Source organism: Ochotona curzoniae, unplaced genomic scaffold (genome assembly GCF_017591425.1).
Source record: "Ochotona curzoniae isolate NIBS_2020 unplaced genomic scaffold, NIBS_Ocur_1.0 contig_3622, whole genome shotgun sequence".
NCBI classification, from domain to species: domain Eukaryota; kingdom Metazoa; phylum Chordata; class Mammalia; order Lagomorpha; family Ochotonidae; genus Ochotona; species Ochotona curzoniae.
In genome coordinates, this window is record NW_024465926.1 from 14,238,147 (window position 1) to 14,264,815 (window position 26,669).

Here is a 26,669-nt window from a genome sequence, read left to right on the forward strand (position 1 = left end):
GGCTGGGGCGGAGCGGAGGAATAGGGGCCTTGAAAGTTGGCTCCAAGGCGTGGGGGCCAGGCCTGGGCACAGGCCTCAGTGGCAGAAAGCTGTACTTCAACCAGCTGGCTGCGCCTACTGAGCCTGGCAGGGAGAGCGTGCAAGAAAGGAAAAGGGCAGTGGGCCACCTGGCCAAAGTCAGCTCATCAAGTAATGAAAGTGGATGTAGTGCAAATGTGGCAACCAAGGACAATGGACACGCACTACCTGCCTGCTTTTACAGTCATATGGCAACGTGGGGCCAGAGGCAGGACCCTGTCCTCATGCTGGGCCCCTGTGTCCTCAGCTATAGAAAGAGCCCCGAGTTTCCCCAACGTGGGTGGGGCAGGTGTGGACACATCCTGCCTCCTGGCGTGCTAGTCAGGAGCTCCCAGGGCAGGAATCGAAGCTCAGTCTGTGCTGCTCTTTGCAGTTGGGGTCCCCTGCTGGCACCAGCAGGCTGAAGACAGACCGAGGCGCATCTGGAATCCTCATCCTATGCGGCACACCTAGCCCGAGCCCCCTCCGAATGGCACAGCAGCTGGCAAAGCGTCTGAGGAAGCCCATGGTGTGGCACAGAGGCCTGTTGAGCAGGAAGCGCTGCGCCCTTCCACAGGGCAGAGAGGCAAGGGGTGATGTCCTTAGGGGAGCTCAGCTGTCCTCAGGTGGGCACCGGGCCTAGGGGGGCCGTACAGAGTCACTGAGGCAATGTGGTTGTTCTGCATGACCTGGTGGTATGAGAATGGGCAGTGGGTCAGAGGCACAGTGAGGGGATGCAGGCACGGGGCTTAGAGGCGGTGGGATCAGTCCACCTACACACAGAGGCTGGGCTTCCTGGCCCACTAACACCTGGGGGCTGCTCTGCCCAGGAACTCACTTGTTCCTTCACTACAGGCCAGTCCTTCTGGGACTGTTAAGGGCCTGCTGAAGGCATAGCATCCAGAGAGAAAATGGGCCACCCACTTTTCCCCCAAGTTTGGGATCTCCCGAGATGCCTGGCCATAGTAAATCCCCCCCAACCTGACAGTGCTGGGTCTCACTTGTCCTGTGGTTCCCCCTTGCTGGACACAGGGGAGGCCCCATACTCAAACAGCCAGTGCCTGCTGGGGAAAGATTCATCTGCCCTCAGTTGCTGGCCTGCCCCTGTGAGGACCACAAATCCCCTCACCTTTTAGCAGTTAATATCTAGGCCTCCAGGACTTACCTCAAAGATCATACGCTGAAGGCCGAAGCAGAATGTGGAGCCAAATGGGTTGGTGTTGTTCGGAGAGGAGGACCTGAGGTGAGAAGCCAGAGTTACAGGGGCAGATTGAGGGCAAGGTCAAGCAGGGAGGGAAACCAGTTCCTTTTGGGATGTGGGTTGCAGGCCAGTGGTTGCTCATAGCGGTGGGTATATGTCTCCCACAGAGGGCGCTGCTAAGGTAAGGATGGCTTCATTCAGAACTGTACGGAGCCTGACGGGGCACAGAATTACCGTGGAACTAGAGTGTGAGAAGTCAGGAAGGCCACAGCAGGTGGGGCTTTGATGAGAGCCTCGGCAGCCAGCAAGGTGGTAACCTCTCTTTTTAACTAGGGGGCCCCTATACCTGGAGATCAGGTGACAGGAACTGTCTCATGTGGCCATTTCTTTGCCACAAACACACAGAATAGCTGGCTCTCAGGCTGGGCAGGAAGTATGCTTGTTGCAATACTAGAAGCTTCTGTAACATCCATGCAGTACCACTGCCAGGCTTTCCTGAGCTCTCTGGGATGGGAGGGATGGGACAGAGTGTAACCACAGCTTGGCACTCACCTGTGCAGGACAACAGGCTTTTCCACAGGGTGACCCAGGAGCTCCTGGATGTTGTCCCACTGTGAGACAGAGCATAGGGGTTAGCTGGTGATGACCCAGACAACACGGCCTCGTACTGTCTGCAGGTTCATGCCCGCCACATTCTCAGGCTCTGTCAAGAAAATAGGCTCTCACCTTGCTATAGGTTGTGCACGTTTCTGTCTGATCGTCTGCATTTTCTGAAAAAAAAAAAAAAAAAGCACACAGGGTGAGTTGGTGACTGGCCCAGCCCTAGGTCTGACCGTCGCACAGGCTGCAGTGCATAAGGAGCAACGAAGGCCAGCTGGAGCTCGGGGGTGCAGAGCGGTCAGCCCGTGTGGGCCACATGAGTTGGCAGGGAATAGAGGGCACTCAGCATGGGTGGTGAGCACTGGAGGGTTATCCCAGGAAATGCTCCTCCACCTCCTGAGGACAGCAGTGCCGCAACCCCAGGAAAGGCCCTCTGGGGCCTCCAAGAACGGAGCAGTCTGCAGATGAGGTGGCGGCTACGGAAGCAGGTAGGCAGAGGCTCTCCCCTGGGGATTCGGGGTAGGAGTGGGAAACTGAGTCACAAGCACCCTCCTTACCCCCAGGGCACTCACTGCTCACCTTTCTTTATGGCCAGTGGGATCTTGAACTCACAGCGGTGATAGCTACAGAAAAGGCAAAGAGGTAAGGGCAAGACTTCCTGGGAAGCCTGGGCACTGCTGCTTCCCAACCCAGCCCCTGGGAATGCAGGAATTCAGGGCAAATAAATTGCGCTTTCCTGGGGTTTTTCAGCCCAAGGCTTCTTCCTAAGACACTACTTACATGTTGAAGTTATAGTGTCCAGGGTAATTGGTATGTAGGACAAATTTCTTCACTTTGTGTGTATTTGCATCAAACAGGATGTCCTGGGATAGAAAACAAGGTGCTTAAGTTGGAAATGTCCCTGAGGCAGGACTGGGCTCTTTCCAAGGTCTTATTCACAAGAGTACCCCAGGCCAAGAAGCCCCAACTGGACATTTTCAGTGGGCAGAGGACCCAACTATTGCTAGTTCAGGCAGACACAGGGGCTACACTCCCTGGAAAGTAAAAGGTGAAAGCTTTCCTGCCAGCCCTCCGTGGGAGTGAAACTCCAGCCTGATCTCTCAGAAAGGGTTGGCTCTAGACTCGGCATTGGCCACTGGACACCCTTCTATCTCTTTGCAGTTGCATGTTCTGTCCTGGTCCGCAAGTACAGGGTTACCTAGGATTCTGCCCTGACCTAGTAAATAGATGAGTGTTACTGGGGCTGTGTCCCTCCATCTCTCCATCTTGCCTGTCATCAGCTGTCACTGGGTCAGGCACACAGGTCCCTTACAGCAGTACCATGCTGCCCATAGGAGTATATGTCCCACAGCCATTCACCAACCCCTCCTGGCTACTCACGGGTCTCCCTCTCTGTCACCTAACCCTCACTGCCTCAGGAACTTGGAACCTAGAAGACCCAGCGCTTAGAGGACCTGTACTCCAGCCAGCCCTGCGACAGTTCTTGCTAGTACACTGCTGCCCCAATCATTTCTCATCCACGTGTGCTGCCCAGCAGCAGTGATACTGACCCCTGGCTCCATCTGGCACCCCAAGTCCGCTGTGCTGCCCCTGGAGTGGGCCACTAAAAATACCCCGGGTCTTTTCTAGACTCTGGTGCTCTATGATAACCTGCTTTCTGGAGTCTCCATGTTTTCCCTCAGAAAAGAAGTCATGACACAGCAGGGAGCCTGTATTTCTCAGCCTTCCAGAGGCAGGAAAGGTCAAGGGGCAAAGCCATCAGTTCACTGTGGCCCAAGCCTGGCTGCTGCCACACACGAGCACACAGGTATGCTAACACCCCTTGCCCACCCCGCGCAAATGAAACTGCAACTCACCACTCCAAGAGTGAAGTAGTTAAAAAAGTAGTCATTGCACTTAGAGGGAACTTGCTTATGAGGGGAAGGAGAATGAATTTTCATCTGTTGGGAAAAATTAATATTGAATTAAAGTCCAACTCCTTAATGCAGTTTTGACAAATTCTTTGTAGAACTTTCAGCTGCAAGCAAGAATGCAGGCATCAGCTGCCACAGATGAGGGGCTTGGTCCAGCAAAGGCAGGCACAATAGGCAGGGGCAGAGGCCGAATTTTCCATTACTTCATTACCAACTTTAAGTAGAATAGGTTTTAAGGGAAGCACAGCAAACGTTGATATAGTAGTCTCACATTTACAGCCTGTTCATTCTGTAAACACATCCCCCTACCTTGTCTTCAGATTTATAGAAGACTTTGTGTGGAGAGCCAAGCATGCTAAGAACATCTTGGCAGGAATCGCCAAAATATACTGAACGTTCAAACACCCGCATCTTGGCATCTGCTAACAGGCCGGGGCCACAACCTGCGGAGAAGAAGGGATGGACTGTCAGGACTGGGGACCCCGGAGCCCCAGGCACTGGGACTGCAGAGGATACTTGGCTTGTAACCTGCCCAGGTGAGACTACCTTCTGTTTTAGGAGACAACTTTAGTGTGGTTTTCTAGAGTGTGTCTTCGATAAAACATCCTGGGAACCAAGACATGTTAAAAGCATCACTGTAGGCACACTTCTTATGGAAGAAATGGGTTCACTGAGACCCTGGTGCCTGCCAAAGGAAAGCCTCAGTCAAGGTAAGATTGGATAACCCTGTGAGGCGCCATCTGCACAGTAAGTGCTGCTCTACGGACAGTGGGGGCGGTGTGATGTGCAGCTCCTGGGAGTGTGTGGTACAGGGTGGCAGCCAGAACCTGCTGTGACTCCCAAACTCAACAGGCTCCCTTGCTGTCACTTGTGATGATTAACACACCTTCATAACCAGCCATCTGGGGAGTGAACCAGTGGATGGAAGATCGTCTCTTCTTTCTGTAAATCTACCTTTCCATTAAAAACAACAAACAAACAAACAAAACCAAGCAAAAACCACACACACAAAATCAAAAAAAACCTATTGCATTTCTATTTAAAAACCGAAAACCAAAAACTGTTTGATTTTGCTACCAAATCTCAATTCTCACTAAAAAAAACACTTGAAATGCACCACCCCTGCGGCCTGTGCTATGGCCTGCCACACAGGCATCCTATATGGGTGCCGGTTTGAATCTTGGAGGCTTCACTTCCTATCCAGGTCCTTGCTAATGTCCCTGGAAAAGCAGCAAGGACAGCCCGAGTGCTTGGACCTCTGCGCCCATTTGGGAGACCTGGAATAAGCTCCTGGCATTGGTCTAGTCCAACCTTGGGCTTTACTGCCACTTAGGAGAATGAACCAGGCATTGGAAGATCTGTCTTTTGCCTTTCATATAAATATAATAAATCTTAAATAAGCATCTCACAACACTCCTTCAAGTAGTTCTTGTTTTGCCTTTATTAGAAGACCACATTTTAAGATATTTCTAACCTGGAGGCTACTGTTGAGGGGAGACTTTTTTTTAAGACTTCATTTACTCATTTGAAGACTGAAGGCCAGAGTTCCTTCATCTGCTGGTTGACTTCCTACATGGCCCAAACACTTAGGCTTTTCCACGCATGTTAGCAGAGAAAACACAAACCAGCACAGATACGGCAATGCTGGTATTGCAGAAAGCAGTTTAACCCACAGTGCCGGCCTATGCCACAGCCTTATTTATTTAAACTGGAAAAGCACACTATAGAGGAGAGACAGGAAAAAATCTTCCACCCACTGGTTCACTACTCAGGTAGCCCTGATGGTCAGAGCTGAGTTGATCTGAAGCCAGGAGCTTCTTACAGTTCTCCCAATGGGAACAGGGGTCTAAGGACTTGGGCCATCCTCCACTGCTTTCCCAAGCCATAAATAGGGAACTGAATGGGAAGTGGAGCAGCCAGGACATGAACCTACTCCCCATATGGGATCCTGGGGCTTATAGGTGAAGGCTACACTAGTTGAGCCATTGTGCTGGCTCCTCCAATGTCTTAAAAAATATTTAGTGGTTGTTGTTTTGCATAGTGGCTACTTGGAATGTCTATGTCCTGTAGTGGAGTGCCTAGTTTGAGATCCGGCTACTTCCCTTCTGTCCAGCTTCCTGCTAATGTACAGCAGATGATGGCTCTAAGTACTCGAGCCTTCCACATGGGAGACTGGGATGGTGTTTTGGGCTTCTAGCTTTGGCCTAGTTCAGTAGTGAACCTGTAGATGAGATCGATTATATACCTTTCAAATAAAAGGAAAGAATTTTCTAAAATAATGCTTGCCATAGCCCAGACTGGGTTAAGCTATAGCCAGGAGCCAGGAATTTAATCCAGGTGTCTCAAAGATGGGACAGGAAGACAATGTTGCATTTCAAGGTCTGCCACTAACAGGAGGCTGGAGGTGGGCATCAAATTCAAGTACTCAAATGTGGCATGGCCAATGACAGCTGCTCCACCAGTACCTTTAACTTGTTTTAAAAGGAGACTCAGGGAGGAAGAAACAAGATCCTCCACCTGCTGGTTCACTCCCCAAATGGCTGCAATGACCAGGATGAGGTCAAGCCAAAGCCAGGGGATAAGAGCTTCTTCTTGGTCTCTTATGCGAGTTCAGGGCACCAAGAACCTGGGCTATCCTACAATGCCTTCAGTCATCAGCAGAGTTGTCTTGCCCATGCAGCAGCCAGGACCCAAACCACCTCCCATATGGGATGCCGGCATAGCAGGCAGCAGCCAGAGACACAGGGAGAAAGATCTTTTCTCCGCTGGTTAACTCCCCAAGTGGTCACAATAGCTGGAGCTAAGTGGATCTGAAGCCAGGAGCCAGGAGCTTCTTCTGGATCTCTGACACAGATGCAGGGTCCCAAGACCCTGGGCCATTATTTCCTGACACAAGCAGGGTGCTGGAAGGGAAAATGTAGCATTTGGGACACAAATCAGTACCCAAGTTTGATCCTGGCACATGCAAGATGAGGATTTAGACACTGTGCCAGGCCCTGCAGGCACCTTCTACAATAGATTTTTTCTTTTCCTTTTTTTTTTTTTTTCCTAATATTCAATGTTCAGGGGCCCCACTGTGCTGGCACTATAGCATTGGGTGAAGTTGCCACTTTCAGTGCTGGCATCCCATATAGGCACTGGTAATCCAGCTCCCTGCTAATACATCTGGGAAAGCAGAGGAGGATGGCCCAAGTGCTTGGGCAACTGTACCTAATATGGGAGACCCAGAAGGAGCTCTTGTCTCCTGGCTTTGGAGCAGTCTGGCTCCAGCTATTGTGGCCATTTGGGGGGTGAACCACAAGGGAAGATCTCTCTCTCCATCTCCCTTTCTGTAACTTTCATTACATTTAAAATAAAAAAGCAGGCCCTTGGAGCCAACATAATGGGTAAAGCTGCTGCCTGCTACACTGGTACCTCATATGGGCGTAGATTCCATGTTCCTGCTGCTACATTTCCAGTCCACATCAGTTTCCTGCTGATGGTCTGGAAAAGGCAGTGGAGATGGGCCAAATGCTTAGGCTCCTACACCCACAGGGAGACCTGGATGAAGCTCCTGGTTCAGCCTTGGCTGGTGGTGGTCACTTGGCAAGTGAACCAGCAAATGGAAGAGAGCTCTGCCTCTGTCTCTTCTTCTCTCTGTAACTGACCTAAATAACCTTAGCAGATACTAAATCTCTCAAAGTCTTCATCTGGGGTTTTCCACCCTCCATAGCTGTGATACATTTCTATTGTTTATAAGCCCCACAGTTTAAGGTCTTCTATTATAGACGTCTGAATGGACTAACACCTTCCTCTAAGCACAGAGTTTTAGAATGTCTCAAAATGGTTAAATGGGGAATCTACCCCCCTCAGTGTCAGTAACTGACCTGCAGCAAGTAGGCGAAGTCGTAAGCCTGAAGGTCCAGTTCCATCTCGAAGAACATCTACACTTTCGGCATAGACATTGCCCAGGAAACAGCTCAGGGGCATCACGGGAGCCCTGGAGACAGCATCCAGTGAGCAGACGCTTGGTCCTCCCTCCCAGGGAACCCGTGGCGTCAGCGTGCTCCTCACACTTACTTGGTGTCCTGGAGGCTGTTTCCACTGTAGATGTACATTCGCTTTACAGTTGCTCCATGGGGTATTTGGAGGGAAGCTAGACCATGGGCAAAATTGGGCTGTAAACAGACAAGAAGTACCTTGCAGGCCATGCGACTAGGGTCTGGTCCCCCTCCAACCTCATGGTCCTTGAAAACTGGTCAGGTCAAAGCACACAGTCAAACTTGGCTCTGGGTTGTTCAATAAACTCATCCCAAACATCTTTAATTTTACTTGTTTTCTTCATCAGGAAATAATATAAAGATGATTTCTTAATAGAACATGTAAGTCTTTTAAAAACTATATTATTGCCTGGAGACAAATGGAGTGTTTACTAAAAGCTACACATAACTGAAAACACAGCAAACGAAATCTCCAAATTCTTAGCCACTAAGAAAACCACAGTGAGTATGAGCTTTAACATGACACCTAACTGGGTTTACCCCTAAAAAAATGAGCCCAGTAAGCAGGAAATACCTTCTTCCTGGGGATGCCCATTGGGTCTTGCTCTTCCTGTCCAGCCTACGCTACCACTTTAGGCCCCTTAAAAACCCAAAGACAAGGAAGCCAAACAAGGCTGCCTAGCCAGTTTCTCCTCCCTCATGGCACTGCCTGCTGTCCCACACCAAGGGATAGGAAGGGCTGACCTCATACTTGGGAGCCTCAGTCCAGGAGTCTAATTGAAAAGAGAAGGACAGTCCTCTGAAGTTGAGGTGAAAGAGCTGCTCAGCGGAGTTGTACACTGTGGAGTGGGGAGAAGAAAACAGTATAGCTGTTGAGTTTCTGAAACCGCTGACATAAAGCAACCTGACAAACAGCAGTACCTCATGTGGGGCCCCAATTCTAAGTTGAACTACTAGGTACAAGAAAGAACTTTCCTTCACACCCTAGTACCAACCCCCAAATCCTACAGGAGTCCACCTTCAGAAGTAGGGTGAGGTGCTGATTTTATTGCAGTTGGCTGCCACTGGTATCCAATGGAAACAAAGGAACTTGGCTTACCTCCAGGATGGGTTGCGCCAAAAGATTGGTCAATCTGTTCAATAGTAGGAGCTATGGCTTGAGAATTGAAATGTACTCCACTGCAAAACAGGAAGAGAGAGAAAAACGTCTCTCATTTGCTGGTTCACTTCCCAAAAGTCTGTAACTTCTTGGATTGGGGTCAAGCTAAAGCCAAGAGTTAAGAACTCACCAGGGCCCTCCTGCTCAGGCTCTGGTGCAGAGCAGCAGCCATGCTGTGTGTTATCCCATGGCCACAGGCCTCAATAAAGGCCACAAGGTAATGAAGAACATGAGCAAGCTGAGGCACAGCTAGCACCACAGGCAGCTGACCAAGCACGCCAAGTTTGTGTAGGGCATGATCTGGGAGTGTGTGGCTTCACCTCCTGAGTGTTGCACTATGGAGTTGCTCAAGGTCTCCAAGGACAAATGGGCACTCAAGTTCATCAAGAAGAGGGTGGGCACGCACATCCGTGCCAAGAGGAAACGTGAGGAGCTGAGCAGTGTGCTGGCCGCCATGCTCAAGGTAGCCACCAAGAAGGGCTGAACAGCCCACCTATCCCTGTCCCCACACCCTGGAAATAAAACACTGTGGTGTTGAGCTCAAAAGCAAACAAACAAAAAACAATAAAAAACCAACCACTCAAACAGGGTCTCCCTTGCGGGTGGCAGTATCCAAATACCCAAGCCAACCAGCAACTGCTGCCTCCTGGGGTGCACATTAACCAAGAAGCTGGAAAGGGGAGTGGAGCGCAGACCCAAACCCAGGCATTCTGAATGGGATGAGTGTGTGCTGGTCATGGCCTTACAGGTATGCCAAATGCCAGCCCCTAATGAAACAACTTTGAAATAAGAGGATAAGCTCAGTTACTATGAAGCTGAGACAGAATCAGTTCTCCTGGACTTCTAAAGACACTACTGACAATGAACAAAAGGGCAGAGAGGAGAAAGCCAGACCTTGAGACAGTAAAGTGACCAGAAACTTGAGTCTGCAGGAGCTACTGCACGTTTGCTTCTCCACCCTTCTGTGAACAAGAGCTGCCTAAGGTGCCCCAGAATCCCAACCTCTTCACGCTTTTGTTACAAAAGGAGAGGCTAACTCAAAAAACTATTCTAGATATTAACATACTACCTCACATTAGTAGGGGCCCCAAATTCCTGGATTGTACAGGTCATCCCCATTTTCATCTAAAGGGCAGCCTTCAGCTCTACCATGATGGTCTTTGCTGTTCTCTTTAGCATAGACAGACTTTGAAGTCAGGCATGTGATCTGACCCACCTTTGCTGCTCATAAAAATATTTGGAAAAAAGTTGCTAGAAGAGGCTGTGTAAGGAATGGCATGTGACTCAGTCTGTCACACCGCCTTTGAACTGAGGCCCTGTTTTGTTGGGGTTACATCAGAAAGACACATGTGAAGTATTTAACACAGCAGATCCTTATGAAGTTTTACTTCTCTTCCACCAGGGAACTGAGCAGGCTTGAAGGTTGCCTCAGGACGCACGGCTGCAATTCCTGGGCTGCTGCACGTGGGAGCCTTGCTAATGTAACAAAGGCAGTGGATAAGGCTTCTCTGTATCAAGTGGACAGTGGGAAAGAAGACTCACCAGTATTTTAACTTCACTTTAGTCAAGTCATATACTTCAATCACCTTAAAAAAAAAAAGCTTGAGTTGTTAATTAGTTTGATGACAAACAAAACTGAACAGATATTTATGGTATAAATAGTACATTTATGGGAAAAACACTCTCCAACTCTGCTACCCTTATTTCTCCCAGTGGACTGCACATGGATCAGGCCTGGGTAGCCAGTCCCCAGCTGAATTGTACTGGGTGACACTCTCCCAACCCCTCTCACCCAGGGCAGCAACATTTTCCAGAGAAACAGACGCACGCAGCCCCAAGGCTCTGAATGCAGAGCCCATTCCTTCTACTCCATACTTTGATATATTATAAAAACTCAAATCTAGTTCCTTTTAAAAACAGCTTATAAAAGTTTATTTTCCTCACAAAATAAAAATATGGAGGGACAGTTCTATCTTGCAAGAAAATAGGGTACAATACTGGCTCAGGCTACATGTGTGTTTGGTCATGTCCCTAAGAAGCATATGGTTGAAACCATCTGATGAACCTCAAGACCCTTGTGAAGTTTTTTTTCTTTTTTAATAAAACATTCACTCTCTCATTTCATCCGCATCTATATCTTTCCCAGTTTTTTAAATGTCACCAAGATTACTTGTCCCGACACTTGGGTCATCTTGTGTTGCTTTACCAGGCACAACAGCAGGGAGCTGGATTGAAAATGGTGCAACTAGGACTTGAACCAGAGTTCACATGGGATGCTGGCGGTGCAGGAGGTGGCTTCACACGCAGTACCACAATGCTGGCCACAAAGTTTGCTTTTTACTGGGTTCAGCCTCAGATGAAATGCCAAGATGCATTTACATAACTGAATATTAGCCACAGAAAAGGAAGAAATCTTGTCATTTGCAATAACATGGATGTAACTGGAGGTTGTTATGTTAGGTGAAATCAGCCAGGCACAGAAAGATAAGTACTGCATGATGTCCCTTACTGTGTGTCTAAAAAGATGATCATATGAAAGTTAAACTATAAAGGTCAACAGAGGCTTGGCAGGAAAAAGGGGAAGGTTAATTTAATGGGTACTAAGTTATAGATTGGGATAAAAAAGTTGGGGTTCCACTGCACAATAGGAACGTCTACAGATATTAATGTACTATATGAACATTTCTCTATGAAACAGAACAGAGGGGCCTGGTGTAGTGGGTTAGGAGAGCACCTGTGATGCCAGCATCCCATATGAGAGCTGATCTGAGTACCACCTGCTCCACTTCTGATCCAGCTCCCTGGAAATGTGCCTGGAAAGCAGTGGAAGAATGCAAAGTCCTTGGAACCCTGTCACACACTTGGGAGATCTGGATGGAGCTCCAGGCTCCTGGCTTCAGCCTGGTCCAGCCCAGCCAATGTAGCTACTTGGGGAGTAAACTAGAGGATGGGAAATCTCTTTCTCTGTAGCAATTTCAAATAAATAAATCTTAAATATAACAGAAAGCAGGATTTTTAAGTGTTCACTACACATAAATGTTAAATATTTAAGAAGATACTTTTGGGTCTCAGACCCTGTGTCTAACTTTGTTTAGAGATAATAACAATGAATCAAGTTGGATTCTGATTATTCTGTAACTGTTTTAATCCTATTTTCTGGAAAGCCCTGCTCCATCTGCCGGGCTGGCACAGCCCCTAAGCAAGCCAACCCTTTCCTTCCCACCTGGCTGTACATTTCACTCGTACATCTGACTCACTGGTTTGCACAGGGAAGGTGCTACATGCACATCAGGCAAATCTGCCTGCTGTGAAGCTAGTTAGGGCAATGTGAAGCTTGCAAGCATAAAAATAGGTACAGGAGGGCACAGCGTGGTGGCCCAATGGCTAGAGTCTTTGCCTTGAATGTGCCAGGATCTCATATGAGCACTGGTTCATATCCTGACAGCTCTGCTTCCCATCCAGCTCCCTGCTTGTGGCCTGGGAAAGCAGTAGAGGACGGCCCAAAAGCCTTGGGACCCTGCACGAGCGTGGGAGACCTGGAAGAGCTCCTGGTTCTGGATCAGCTCAGCTCTAGCTGGTGCCGCCGCTTGGGGAGTGAACCATCAGATGGAATATCTTCCTCTATCTCTCCTGCTCACTCTTATGTATCTGACTTTGCAATAAAAATAAATCTAAACAAAAACCCCCCACAGGTACAGGAGGAGACAGTATCCTCTTCTGAATGCCCAGCTGGCACATCATTTCACTGAGGCCAGGGCTTTGTGCTTGCAGAGGGCTTCCATCTTCAGAGCTCTGCTCGTAGCTACTCTGCCTCCCCAGCTGCTAACCCTACAGCTGACAATCAGCCAATGAGCCCAGAAAGATAAATCTGCCATCTACCCTGTGGGGCAGGCCTCCATAACATTCCCCCTTGTCATTGTCACCTACCAGTCAACAGTTAAAATAAACACATATGGATAGATAAGGGGCTACTATAGTTGCATAGCAAGCTAATCCTATGTGTGTAAGCACCAGCATCCCATACCAGCACTAGTTCATGTCCTGGTTGCTCCACTTCTGTTTCAGCTCCTGGCTTCAGATCAGCTCAGCTCTGGCCATGTGGCCATCTGGGGAATAAACCAGCAGAAGGAAGACCTCTCTGTCTCTCCTTTTTCTGTAAATCTCACTTTTGGGCCCAGAGAGATGGCTTAGTGGGTAATCTTCACCTTGCATGCGCTGGGATCCTATAAGGCACCGGTTTGTGTCCCAGCTGCTCCACTTCCCATCCAGCTGCCTGCCTGTGGCCTGGGAAAGTAACAGAGGATGGTCCAATGCCTTGGGACCCTGCACCCATGTGGGAGACTCAGAAGAAGTTTCTGGCTTAGGATCGGCTCAGCTCTTGCCATTGTGGTCACTTGGGGAGCAAACCAGCGGAGAGAAGGTCTTTCTGTTTCTCCTCTCTGTAAATGACTTTCCAATAAAAGTAAACAAACTTTTAAAAAGCTGCCTTTCGAATTAAATTGTAAAGAGTGAAATTTAAAAGTACATATATATGTTAAAACTAGGCTTATTTTGATTTATTTGAAAGGAAAACAAAAGGACTAGCATACAGACACAGGTACTGATCTATTGACTGGCTTACTCCCCAAACGCCTGCAATAGCCCAGGCTGGCCCTGATCAAAGCCAGGAGCTCAATGCAGATCCCCCATGTGGGTGGCAAGGATCCTACTATTGAGCCCTGATTTGCTCCCTTCCAGGGTGTGAACTGGCTTGGAAACAAGAATGGAAAATGGAGCCAGGACTTGAACCCAGGGACTCTGACACAAGCATCCCAGACAATGGCTGACCTGGCTCACCAAGCCCGTCCCTCAAGAACTATCTGTGAAGGGTAGTTGTGTTATTAGGTTAGTGGTCCCCTAATCTATGATGTTACACTGAAGCTTATCCTGTGCCCTTTCGCACTGGTGACAGGAGGTTCTCATGGCATCCCTCGATTTTCCCCTGTGCTATTTCACTCTTCAGCTTCTTGTGACAGGCTGCTGAGAATGGGGAAGTACTCGATTCTTTTTTCAGAAAGGCTACCCAACCTAACCAAAACAATGGCTCTACTACACTACTGCCTGGAGTCCAACAGTCAGCCTTGTGACTCTGAGGCATGAGCTTGGCATCACATGACCTTCCTGGGATGCCAGGGCCCATGTAACTATATTCAAAACATCCGGGACTGAACAGGTGTTAGGCAAACTACATCTGAATGCCAATTAAGGCAGCCATGAATCCCAGCATACTTGTTTACATTTCCTCAAGTAGGTTAAAGGATCAACTTGTTGCTGGTGGCATCAAGTCCAAGCTCCAACCTTCTAAGGAGTTTCATTTCCTATCTCCCAAGCCACGATGACACAAGAATGAAGTTTAAGAAACAAGATATAAAAACTTGATTTATAGTTGATTGGTCTAATTCTGTAGGTAGGTCCCATGTTTTTAATACTTAAATACAGCTTAAGGGCAACCTATGCCAGATACTCAGCTAGTCTTAATTTTCCTATTCAAAACCAAAACGCGTTCTCCATAGCATGTTCCACATTTTTTTTTAAAGTAAGATGCGTAGAGAACTGGATTGGAAATGCAACATCCAGAACTAGAACCAGTGCCCATATGGGAATGCCAGTGTCCCAGACAGAGGCTTAGCCTACAGTGCAACACTGGCCCTTAAACATATCTTAACACTCTTATTCCAGAGCGTAAGATGGCAGCCTTTCCTAGCCTTTTTTTTTTTTTTAATTTATTTTTTAAAAAAGGTTTATGTACTTGAAACAGCTACAGAGAAAAACCAAGACCTTGTATGTGCTACATCACTTCCCAAATGGCCTCCGTGGTTGGGGACAAGCTAGACCAAAGTTAGGAGCCAGAAGTGTCATCCAGGTCTCCCGTGTGCACAGCAGGGACCTAAGTACTTGGGCCATTTTTTACTGCTTTCTCCAGGGAGCTAGCTTGGCAGTGGAACAGCCAGGATGCCGAGCAGTGCTCATGTAGGGTGTCGGCACAACTTGGACCTTGCTGTCCTAGCCCCTTTCAAATAACCCCAACCTATCAGAGAATCATGCAGAACCTCGTCCCTACACTGTGATGGTCTCTAAACCAAGGATGGCCATAGCAACTTACAAGTTTATGAAACATTTCACAACAGCATGTACCAACCAGAAAAACTGGCTCAGCTGGAAATGAAACATTAGTTGTTATTATAGTTACCTTAAGTCTCTGATTGAAAGCATCAAACAGTAGTTTGATCCCATCCTGAGTCAGGTTAAGAATGAGGTCGTGGCTTAAAGGAGACTGCAAAACAAAAATAAAACACACTTTGAACCACTGATTTCTTCACCAGCATCTACTAAAAAGCCTTACTGTATAAATGCAATGCACAGGGAATACCTAATTGCGGGCAGTCCCTCCCCACCGCCCCAAGCTAATGAAGTTTGGAAGCCAGAAAAAAAAATGTGAAGTGTACTTCCAGCCTGCACTTCTGCTTTATGACAGTGGGTGCAAAAACCCTCTTTTTCCCAGGCTTCAGTCTAAATGCCTGGGTGAAAAGGACAACGCCATTAGCATATAGGTCACTGTCTTTTGGGCTCCAGGGTTCACAGACTTGAGTCTGCTGCCATCAAACCTGCAGAGCAGTCAGTGAGGATGCAGGATATGTGAAAAGCCCACGGCCTAGACTCAGCAGACAAGGCTTCTGCACATCAGCTGAAGCCACACTCATTCACCAAGCTCCTTGTTCTCTGCATGGCACACAGTTTACTCTGAACACTTTAGGCTAAGTTCTGTAACAAAAATACTTCTTGACACGGTCATACACGAGACTGCACTCTTTCTCCTTCTCTCTGCCCGCTTACCACCACTCCACATCACACATGCTCTTCCTAGAGAGCTGCACCTAAGACCCGATCACCGCGCCTAAGAACTGGTCACAGCTCTGCATTTTCTCCTGAATCCTGGGGAAAAGGGAGCAGCAGCACAGAGCAGGGAACAGAATCCTGGTGACCTCTGGGGACTCTCACAAACTTCTCTCAGCTTTGGTTTCCTCACAGGCACACCTTCATCTCTTTCCTTCAAGCTGTTTTGCGGACAGAGACAGTAGGTCAGAATGCACCAGGACAGCAGCTGGCACACAGCACTCCTCGGTAGCTGTCCAGTCAGTCAACATTTCAAGGATTCAATGACTGAAGACTCCTCAGTGCTGACCGAGTCTGTGCAGTAGCACAAGAAAAAAACACCAAGCATCCACATTTCTGGTCTTCTCAAAAGTAGCACACAGGTGCCCAGAGGATTTACATTAGTTTCTTTATGGAGCTTCTCGAGGTAGACAGGTAGATGATGGAGGACAGAAACCTGGGCATTAAAGCCAGATGCTATTGCCAATACAGGCCTCACCAAGAAATTTGCTCCCAAGAGCTTTAGAAGATTAGCTCAGACTGTTTGCTCTTCTGCGTCACTGGCCTTCCAGAGGTAGCAAGAACATGACTGGTAAAAACTAGAAAGACGTTAAAATTTTCCAGTACATCTGTGTGAGTGTCTAAGCCATGAGGTCTCAAGCAAGGTAACAGAACAGTGAACCTCCACACTGGGCTACCTACTCTCAACCCAGACACAAAGTTCTATTTTGGACAGGCTCATTCCAGATGCAAACAAGATAAGGCAACACTTTAGTTCCTTCAGATTTTTGCTTGGAGGAAGAATGCAGGGAGGATCTTGGTTTTCCTATACTCTCTCAAATACTATTACTACACAATTTTCAAAATCAAATCATTCTCAAATTAATATTTCTTTTTATTGCAAAGTCATTTTTTTATTGGAAATACTGATTTGAGGGCCTGGTACTAAAAGTTCTTGCCTTCCACGTGCCAGGACCCTATATGGGTACCAGTTCTAATCCTGGCGGTACTGCTTCCCATCCAGCTCCCTGCTTGTGGCCTGGGAAAGCAATTGAGGACAGCCCTAGGCACTGGGACCCTGCACCTGCATGGGAGACCCAGAAGAGGCTCCTGGCTTCACTTGCGGAGTGAATCATCAGACAGAAGATCTTCCTCTCTGCCTCTCCTTTGTGTATATCTGACTTTCCAATAAAAAAAAAAAAAAAAGAAGTCTTTTAAAAAAATTATTTACTTGAAAGGAATAAAGAGACAAAAACCAGCTGTTGAACTCTCATCTGCCTTTGCACTGCCCCCATGCATCAACTGAATAGACCAGGCTAGGCCTAGTCAGAAGCTAGCAACTCAACCTGGGCCTCCCACATGTATAGCTGGAACTTACCTACTTGAGCCATCAGTGCTGCCTCCCAGAGTCCGCATTAGCAGGGAGGAGAATCAGAAACAGAGCTGACGCTAAAATTGAAGCTTTCTGACAGGGGTTGCAGGTGTCTTATGCTTGTCTCCCTCTTTTGTGTTTAAATGTGAGATAGTTTCCCCATGGCCTAATAGTGATAGCTGGATTAGGCTACAGTTGAACTGAGAGCAAGGTGAAAAATCAACCATCTACCCTTCACTATAAATGAGAAACCACATTAGTACTGTTTCAAAGAACCCCTTGGGAACACCTGTGAATCCGTCCTATTGCAGGCACCCTGCATAAATACCTACACCCCTGCTTGGAGAGCGAGCACCCCTCCTCTCAGAAAGATGCCTGACAGAATGGCTCACCATACTGGCAAAAACATACAGGACTGCCCAGTGAAAGTTCTGAGTATAAGTAACAGGTCCGATTCCGATTCTGATTCTACTCTCGGCCAAAGCAGGAAGCGTCACAGAAAGGTTACCCACCTATCTTGTGCAAAACTCTTGTTAAAAATGAGCTATCAGTTGCTTTAGGATTGGAAATTAATTGGAACATGTGGTCCTGAAACCATCAGACCATTACCCTGTGAGTCAGAAAATCCATCGAGGATATCCTTGAGTCTCTGCAGGCTCAACATGATCTCTTGAAGCTTGTGACATATGGGTTGCTCTGCATGGCAAGCAGCCTGTCACAGACAAACTGTGCTTCACAGCTCAGTAGCGAGCAACTGCGAGTGGGAGACATCCAGTGACAAGGCTATATGCACTACTTTTCAGTCTGGTATGCTCTGCCAGCTAGCAATCTGTACCACAACAATCCTTCCTAAAAATATCTGTTTATCTGAAAGGTAGAGTTGACAGAAAAACCTCAAGAGATCTTCTGGTTCACTCTCCAAACGTCTGCACCAGTTTGTGCTGGACCCAACTGCCAGGAACCCCTGCTGGGTCTCCCGTGTGGCCAGCCAGGTGCCCATCATCTGCTGCTTTCCCAGATATGGCAGCAGAAAGGTCAGTCAGAAGCTGGGTCCATGTCACAAGACAATGCCTGCCCCTACAGTAATCCTGAGCACAAACTAACCAGCAAAGCAGAAGAGGCAAGTGATGGCAAGCACACTAGAGGACCAGGTGACTTCAGAAGTTTCTAAGGGCCAGTAGGTAAGTCAAGACAGACAAAACTGGTCCAATTGTTACTGTTGTTCCAAACCCAGCAGCACCAGATAATCGAGAATAGTCACAACACTTTTGGAGGTGACAATTACTGAGTTTAAGAAACTTTAGCCACCACTCACCTGTTCACTGTAGAGAACCTGGACATTTTTGATGATGCGACAGTGCTTCTGAAGAATGGCTACTGCCTGAGCCAGAGGCATGCCTGAAATAAAACAGGAATACCTGTGTGATTACTTAGGCTATCCATTCTGACAGCTACCTCTGTGTGGGCACTAAGCCCTGCAGGGGAGCCCAAGGAAGGGTGGTGTTGGGGGCACTGACAATTTCCTGCCTTGTGGTTGGCCCTTTGCCCTGATTGGTCTGCCTTGGTTATCTTTAAGCTGATTGGACAGGTTTGACAGATAAGCGGCGGGGGGGGGGGGGGGCCTTGGGGGGGGAGGGGCGCCAGCATAACAGAACGGAAGATCGGAATAAAGCGCCTCAGAGACTCTCTCTCAAGTGTTGGGTGATTTCTTCCGTGGGATGGGAGGACCCCCATAGGGTGGTACTACTAAAGCTTAGAAAGGTTCAAGGAGAAGCAGAGCTAGACAAAGGAGAGCAACAAGCACTGAGGGGACAGTCAGGAGGGGAGCGCCTGAAGGATTCCTGGGAATGCAGGTCTGTGTCCATTATTTCTTGACTGGGAGACCACGGACCCAGCCCTCACTCTGCCAGATTACTTATGACCTGGGGCATGTCCTTTCTTTTCCTCTGTGGCATTATGTCTCCTTATTGCATAAATGAGGACCTGTTGAGAGCACATGACTTGTAAGGGCCCATCGAAAAAGTTTCAAAATTGAGACAGGTATTGTGAAAGAGCATCTTAGGGCCCGGCGTGGTGGCGCAAGTGGTTAAGGTCCTCGCCTTGCACGCCCGGGATCCCATATGGGCGCCGGTTCTAATCCCGGCAGCCCCGCTTCCCTTCCAGCTCCCTGCCTGTGGCCTGGGAAAGCAGTCGAGGACAACCCAAAGCTTTGGGAACCTGCACCCGCGTGGGAGACCCAGAAGAGGCTCCTGGCTTCGGATCGGCATAGTATCTACCCCTTGCGCTCACTTGGGGAGTGAATCATCAGATGGAAGATCTTCCTCTCTGTCTCTCCTCTCTGTATATCCGCCTTTCCAATAAAAAAATAATAAAAATAAATCTTTAAAAAAAAAAAAAAGAGCGAGCATCTTAAACTGCTGCTTTGAGAACCTGCATCCCAAATCAGTGCGCCTGGGACCAATTCCCATCTCTGCTTCCCATCCAGCTCATGATGGCTCAAGCATCTGGGACCCTGTCACCCTAAAGAGACCCCGGCTCCTGGCTTCAGCCTGGCCCACTGCTGATTGTTGTGGGTGGCAGCTGGGGAGTGAACCAGCGATATAAGATACATTATCTCTCACCTCTCAAAAAAATATTCCTAAAAACTAAAATTTTGAAATCACATCTATTGGAATCACTTGACTTTATAAAGAACTTAAACTGGATTCCTGCTTGAAAATCCACAGAAATTTAACTCTTAAAACTGGGATTTTAATTCATGGCCCATTATAAGCAGATTTAAGCATATTTCTTAAGTCAGATCCCAACGACATATCAAATATTAAAAAAAAAAATTTGTGGGGTTGGATCTGTGGCATGGTAGTGTTAAACCTCCACCTGCAGTGCCAGAATCCCATACAGGCACTGGTTCAAGTCCCAGCTGTTCCATTTTTAATCCAGTTCCCTGATTATGGCAGTGGAAGATGGCCCAAATTCTTGAGTTCTGCATCCACATAGGAGACCTGGGAGAAGCTCCAGGTTCCTGGCTTCAGATTGGCTCAGCTCTGGCAATTGTGGCTACTTGGTGAGTGAACCAGTGGGCAGAAGATCTTTGTCTCTCCTTTCTGTAAATTTGACTTTCCAAGATAAATAAATAAACCTTTATATAAATAAAATAGAAGAAATATAGCCAAGAATTCCATTAAGTTCTCTATGTAGGTGTCCAGGGTCCAAGCAAATGAGTCATCACCTGTTGTCTCGAGGATGCAGTAGCAGAAACGTGGATCAGAAGTGGAGCAGCTAGGACTGGAACTAGGCACTGGGAAGTACTATGTGGGAATCTCGGCTTAACCCTCTGTGCCACAGTGCCTGCCTCCCCATTCTTAAGTTGAACCAAATTTAAGGGGATCACAGGCTAGCTTATTGTATTAAATTTTCAGTTTTCTATAGCATAGGATCTGGCATAACAGTACAGGCTTTAAAAAGTTTGTTAATGTGAACAACTTAGGGCTGACATTGTGGCCTAGTAGATTCGGCCTCTATTTGTGGTGCCAGCATCCCATATGGGGACCAGGTTGAGACCTGGCTATTTCATTTCCAATTCAACTTCCTGCTAGTGTGCCTGGGAAGGTGTGGAGGCAGCTCAACTGCTTGGGTCCCTGCACCACATGAGACCTGGAAGAAGCTCTGGCTTAAGATCAGCCCAACCGTGTGGGTATGGGGGCTATTTGGGGAGTAAATCAGTAAATCAGTAAATACAGTCCAAGTCGCTGTGGGGTCCCCTTGTGGAGTAAACCAGTGGATTGAAGATTTATTTGTTCTACTCTCTCTACTGATCTGTCTTTCAAATAAAATAAATCCTAAACACACACACACACACACACGGACAAGTGAATACATCACTCAGCCTAAAAGAACATCTGCAGGGTCTCTCCAAAGGGAATCTGTACCACTCCTGGAAAATGGATAAGCTCAGGTGCCAGGAAAGAAAGGCCACCGGCTTTTCTAATCCACGTGGTGCCAACTTGTGTCTTCAGAGGGTTCTTTTCCACTTAACCACACCCAAGTCCTTGTCTCGCTATATCATTTAGATTCTGAGTTATCCATGGAAACACGCTCAAAGGAAGCAAAGCAGCCAGAGTGCACGATTAACATGCAGGCAGTGGTAAAGGAGGGTTACAAGAGGCCACCCAAGGGACCGAGTGCTCAACAGCACAGAAAGGGAAGTGCTGCCCCTGCTCCAACAGAGCCATCAGCCTTCTAAACCACACTAACCTATTTCCTACAAATCTCATCAGTCAACTGCTTATAACCTTCCAGTGGCTTCCCATTACATCGAACAAGATCCAAATACTACACCACGACCTGAAGTTCCCAAACATTCTGGATCATGTCCATCTCTCTTCCCAGTGCTCACCACTTTATTATATGTCAAGCTCTTTCCCTCTGCAGCTTTGCACTAGCACCGGCTGCTGCTGTCGCCATGTTCTTCCCATAGCTGGCTGCTTCTCAAGGTTCATGTCTTGGCTCACAACTCACTTCCCTGACTGCAAATAGGGCCTGGCATAACAGTACCTGCTTAGAAGGCAGGGACTTGCCTGTCTACCATTGCTGCCCAGTCAGCATGCCAGGCATACTTGCAGGTGGCCAGGGTCACCTGGGAATCCAAGCCCTGAGGCAGAGCCCTGAGATCTTACACCACTGCAGCCTGTGACCTCCCTCACCCTTGGGGAGTCCCTCATCTCTCACCAGCACTCATCTCTCTCCTCCTGTTCCTCTGAGGGGCCCATATCTCTACCATAAGCTGTATTTCTTCAGTGCATCTCTCAGTCAACCACCCAGTTTCTGACTCACCCTTCAAAGTGTTTTGTGTAAACATCTAAGGGCAAATAAAAGCTCACAGATTAAAAAGTGACCTCGTCATCTTTGCATTCAAGTTTTTGTTTACGACTTCTAACATCCACCCAGTCTCAGGCCAGAGGTATCTAGATTCCTCTTTCCCATCTCTCCAAAGCTAGTCTCCAAACTGCTCTTCCTACCTCAAACAGTGCCCACAATGAGGGTATGCTCTTTCCCACTGAATCCAGACAGGCCCTGATAGGGTACCAATCAGCTACAATCCAATGTAACCTGGAGCCTGGGAAATTTTCTTCTTCCACCAGTTCATCAAGCTCCAAATATAGACACCAAATGGTTTGCTGTTCCCTGTACACACCACCGGCCCTTCCTTCCCACTGTTTTTGCACTCTCCTTCCCTATAAACTTAACTGAACCCCCCAGGTTGGATCAAGTCCCTTTCCCTCTTCTCAGTGCCATATGCATATGCGGGGGTGATCTGGCTGGCTAGGCAGAGTCCGCTTCCTCCCTCACTACTCCATGTGTGTCCCTCCTGAAGCTTTGTGCTCAGTTGACGAGGACGGCCAACCCTGCTAGAGGAGGACCACTCTTTGGTCAAGGGCCTATGAGTAGCTGTGCTCCCCTGCTAGGACCTCCCAACAAGCTCCCAGGGTCCACAGGGCCCTGTTCATCCTGTACTTTACTATAACAGAAAGAACTATTTCTGTAAGCCCTCCTTATGACTAAACTCAGTTCTTCCAGGCACAAGACCAATCGTATCACTTTCTCATGTTTGTGAGCAGAGCTCCTGGTGGTAAATGTCGGCTTTGAAACAGTAAACCTTCAGTTTCTGCAGAAGGTAATCTCAAGGAGGTCATTTTCTTCAAATACACCTTTTTTGACTATTTTTTTAAAAAGATTTCTTTCTTTTTATTGGAAAGTCAGATATACACAGGGGAGGGGAGAAAGAGAGGGAAAGATCTTCCATCCGATGATTCACTACCCAAGTGGCCACAACGGCCAAGCTGAGCCAATCCAAAGCCAGGAGCCAGGAGCCTCTTCCAGGTCTCCCACGTGGGCACAGGGTCCCAAGGTTTTGGGCCGTCCTCGACTGCTTTCCCAGGCCACAAGCAGGGAACTGGATGGGAAGTGGGGCAGTCGGGATTAGAACTGGTGCTAATATGGGATCCTGGTGAATGCAAGGTAAGTACTTTAGCCACTAGGCTACCGTGCTGGAACCTGGCCATTTTCAAAAACAGACTGAGAAGCCTCCACGTTATGCAGCCCTCAAGTGTCATTCCCCCAAATACTCACATTTGCACTTTACCACTGGTCAAACCATTAAGGACGCTTCCAGACACTTGGCCTAATCTCGGTTTTCCTGTAGTGCTGGCAGTTCCTTCATCTCAACATCACACCAAGACCAGGAAGGCAGCCAAGAAGCTGATGCAGCTTTCTACCATGATGCCAGGCGGACGGACTACTGCAAGGTCCCGATACATCTGAATCTGCACAGACTCTAATAACGGTGCTGACAAAGCTGAGCCCCTCCTCAAAAAGGGAAGCGGAAATCAGGATTCAGCAACTTGTCTGTCATGCCCATGTCTGAGCCTAGCAGATGGCGGGAACAAGGCCTACCTTTCAGGGCTGTGCGGACAAGAGATGACGACTGCCTGCACTCCTAAAGCAGGTCATCTCCCAGACCTACCACTAGCCAGCTGACCCAAAAGCAGGTTGAATGTCTTGGGGATAAGAAAGGAAGCTTTTGGGCCCGGCGCGGTGGCGCAAGTGGTTAAAGGTCCTCACCTTGCACGCCCGGGATCCCATATGGGCACCGGTTCTAATCCCGGCAGCCCCGCTTCCCTTCCAGCTCCCTGCCTGTGGCCTGGGAAGGCAGTCGAGGACAGCCCAAAGCTTTGGGACCCTGCACCCGCGTGGGAGACCCGGAAGAGGCTCCTGGCTTCGGATCGGCATAGTATCGGCCCGTTGCGCTCACTTGGGGAGTGAATCATCGGACGGAAGATCTTCCTCTCTGTCTCTCCTCTCTGTATATCCGCCTTTCCAATGAAAAAATAATAAAAATAAATCTTTAAAAAAAAAAAAGAAAGGAAGCTTTTTCTTTAAGAAACATTTTAAGTGTGGGGAAGTTAATGACTATTATGTCTCAGGTGGACATCATTTAGAGATGATTTTAAAGCCCTTAAGGCATCAGCAACAGGCCCCTGTATAGGCTTTCCCCTAAAGTTTAACTCAGGACCTAATGTACAGAAATGTTCTTTAGTTTTTCGCTGCTACTTAAAAAGAAAAAAAAAAAAACTTAAAGATTTATTTTTTATTGGAAAGGCAGATATACAGAGAAAAGGAGATACAGAGTGAAAGATTTTCCATCTGCTGGTTCACTCCCTAAGTGACTACAATGGCAAGAGCTGAGCTGATCCAAAGCTAGGAGCCAGGAGCTAGGTGATTTTTCTGGGTCTCCCATGGGGGTGCAGGGTCCCAAGGTGTTGGGCCATCTTCTGCTTTCCCAGGCCACAGGCAGGGAGCTGGATGGGAAGTGGAACAGCTGGGACATGAACTAGCGCCCATATGGCATTCCAGCATTTGCAGGACTAGGCTTTTAGCCACTAGGCTATTGCGCTGGGCCTGCTACTTAAAATTTTAATAAGAGGCCAGCACTGTGGCACATTGCAATGCCAACATCCCATATGGGAAGTAGTTTGTGTCCCAGCTGCTCCACTTCCAATCCAGCTACCTGCCAATGCACCTGGGAAAACAGCAGAAGGTGGCCCAAGTTCTTAGGCCCCTGTACCCACATGGGAGACCTGCAAAAAGCTCCTGGTTGCTGGCTTTGGTCTGACCCAACATCAGTCACTGCAGCCATTTGGGGCATGAACTAGCAAATGGAAGAACACTCCCTTGCTCTCTATAACTGTGTCTTTCAAATACACCTTTAAACTTTTAATTATTTTCTATTTTTTAAGAGACAAACAGACCAAAAGACCTCCCATCCACTAGTTCACTCTTCAAAGGCCCAAACTGGCTATGGCTGAAGTCTGGAAACCCCGGAGGTAGAAGCCTAAGTGAGTCACTACTGCTGCCTTCCAGGGTTTGCACTCCCAGGAAGCTGGAGTCTGGAGCCAGATGAGGAGCTATCTTTGCAGCTCAGCAGGCACACCTGCCATGCCAGCAACCCACAGCAGTACTGCCTACAGTCCCAGCTGCTCCACATCCTACCCAGCTCCCTGCTAATGACCTAGGAAAAACAGCTGATGGCGGCCCAAGCAAGTCCTTGGGTCCCTGCCACCCACACAGGAGACCCAGATGAAGCTTCTGGCTGGGGTTCTGGATCTTTACAGCACAACAGAGCCCATCCCCACAGCAAGAATTCTGTCAGGAGTGACTTAAGTTCTGAGAGAACAGTCTTTCTCCTGCCCTGCGCGTGGGGCCTACCAGCAAGTCACATGGCCAGGTTTCTCCAGGCAGTTGTCTGTGCCTCGGCAGACATGGGTCTTTGAAACATGCAAGCATGAGCTATTACCCAGAGGAGCCGTGACTCAGTCCCAGAGCCCACACGAGAGGGACAAAAGTTCAGGCCTGCACAAACAAGCATCACCCTGGCCGCTCCCCACCCCCTCTTGTTCTCAGAGCCGTGACATCCAAGTAAACACACTGGGGTTTCTGAGGGCAAACTGCCTTAACACATCAAGATGTGGAAGGAAGAGGGTGGGGGGAGCCAGCTGCGCCAGCGAACCCCAAAGCCACCAGTCCATGGGTTAGGAACCATGGGTTACTCTCCCCCCAGCTTGTCATTCCATTTAACCTTTATGGCTCACAGCTGAGCTCTGGGTTTGGGAAGACACCATCACAGCGGCCGCATTTCAGAAGGCAAGCAAACAAGTCAGAAGTTCCTCACACACACACTCCTCAACTTCTTCGACCAGACCTCCAAATGTTAATTTCTCCAAAAAATGGGAAATGCACCGCTTATTGGGGGCGGAGACAGGCTCCGTCAAATGGGCAAGGGAAAAACAACACGACCGATAACGCCGGCCGACCGAGCGCGGACTACTCCAGCTGACCGCGTTCCGAGGAGCAGAGCCGGCCACGAAGCAAGGGCTCGCGGCGTGCAGCTTTTATCACCGCCGTCCCTCGAACCCCTGGAAGGACCCTGCGGAGGCCCCGAGAGCCGCGCAGCGACTGACGGCCGCATCGAGTCCTGGCTGCCCCGGGCATGAACAGCTGAGGGCCCCAGGAGGCGGGAAGGGTCCCAAGGGCAGTCCTGGCGGAGGACCCCGGACTCACCCAGAGTAAATTCCCATTGCTCGTTCCCCAGAGAGCGTTCAGGCACCACCTCCAGGTCCAGCATTGATTCGGCTCGCCGGGCCCCGGGCGGCCTCCCTGCAGCAGCGCACACCGGACTGGAGCTGAGGACACAAAGCGGCAGCTGCTGACCCGCCGTCCCCGCCGCCCCGCGAGGCGACCCTGCTGTCCTCCTGCAGTTCTGGCCGGGCGGCGGCGGCCCCTGCCCAGCGCTACACCTCAACTCACCTCACGACAGCTCCGGCGGGAGCAGCGGAGGCCGGAGGAGCAACTGCAGTAAAAGCGGCCGGCCGAGCCGTAAAGTGCGGCGGGGCGGGGTTGGCAGCGCGGGGCGGGGCTT

The 26,669-nt window shown here is 48.8% G+C and overlaps 1 protein-coding gene and 1 long non-coding RNA gene across 4 annotated transcripts; one reads left to right on the forward strand and one right to left on the reverse strand.

The window, feature by feature from the left end:
• Nucleotides 1-659: 659 nt before the first annotated feature.
• LOC121158011 (UPF0183 protein C16orf70) lies at nt 660-26,567 on the reverse strand. 2 transcript variants are annotated; one of them, XM_040982557.1, is made up of 16 exons: nt 26,312-26,567; nt 18,510-18,592; nt 15,140-15,223; nt 10,453-10,496; nt 8,851-8,930; nt 8,496-8,590; nt 7,831-7,928; nt 7,638-7,750; nt 4,081-4,214; nt 3,715-3,798; nt 2,639-2,721; nt 2,438-2,481; nt 1,985-2,028; nt 1,811-1,869; nt 1,223-1,295; nt 660-746 (listed from the first exon to the last, which is right to left on the reverse strand). In XM_040982557.1, the coding sequence occupies exons 1-16, from the start codon at nt 26,373-26,375 to the stop codon at nt 660-662; spliced, it is 1,269 nt and encodes a 422-aa protein (XP_040838491.1). In that variant the 5' UTR covers nt 26,376-26,567. The 2 variants fall into 2 exon arrangements, with proteins under 2 accessions (XP_040838491.1, XP_040838492.1); XM_040982558.1 differs by lacking the exon at nt 15,140-15,223.
• Nucleotides 2,143-13,831, forward strand: LOC121158015. Of its 2 annotated transcripts, none has more exons than XR_005884129.1 (4): nt 2,143-2,500; nt 3,277-3,665; nt 4,092-4,307; nt 13,648-13,831. It is a non-coding gene; the product is annotated as an uncharacterized LOC121158015 (long non-coding RNA). The 2 variants fall into 2 exon arrangements; XR_005884130.1 differs by lacking the exon at nt 13,648-13,831 and adding an exon at nt 10,313-11,110.
• Nucleotides 26,568-26,669: the final 102 nt, after the last annotated feature.

Excerpts from the sequence above, each read along its gene's own strand:
- LOC121158011 (XM_040982557.1), bottom strand. The coding sequence starts at position 26,375 with ATGCTGGACCTGGAGGTGGTGCCTGAACGCTCTCTGGGGAACGAGCAA. Across the intron at positions 8,591-8,850 it reads TGGCGCAACCCATCCTGGAG|TGTACAACTCCGCTGAGCAG; the intron begins GTAAGCCAAGTT and ends CCCACTCCACAG. Across the intron at positions 1,870-1,984 it reads CGTGCACAACCTATAGCAAG|TGGGACAACATCCAGGAGCT; the intron begins GTGAGAGCCTAT and ends TCTGTCTCACAG.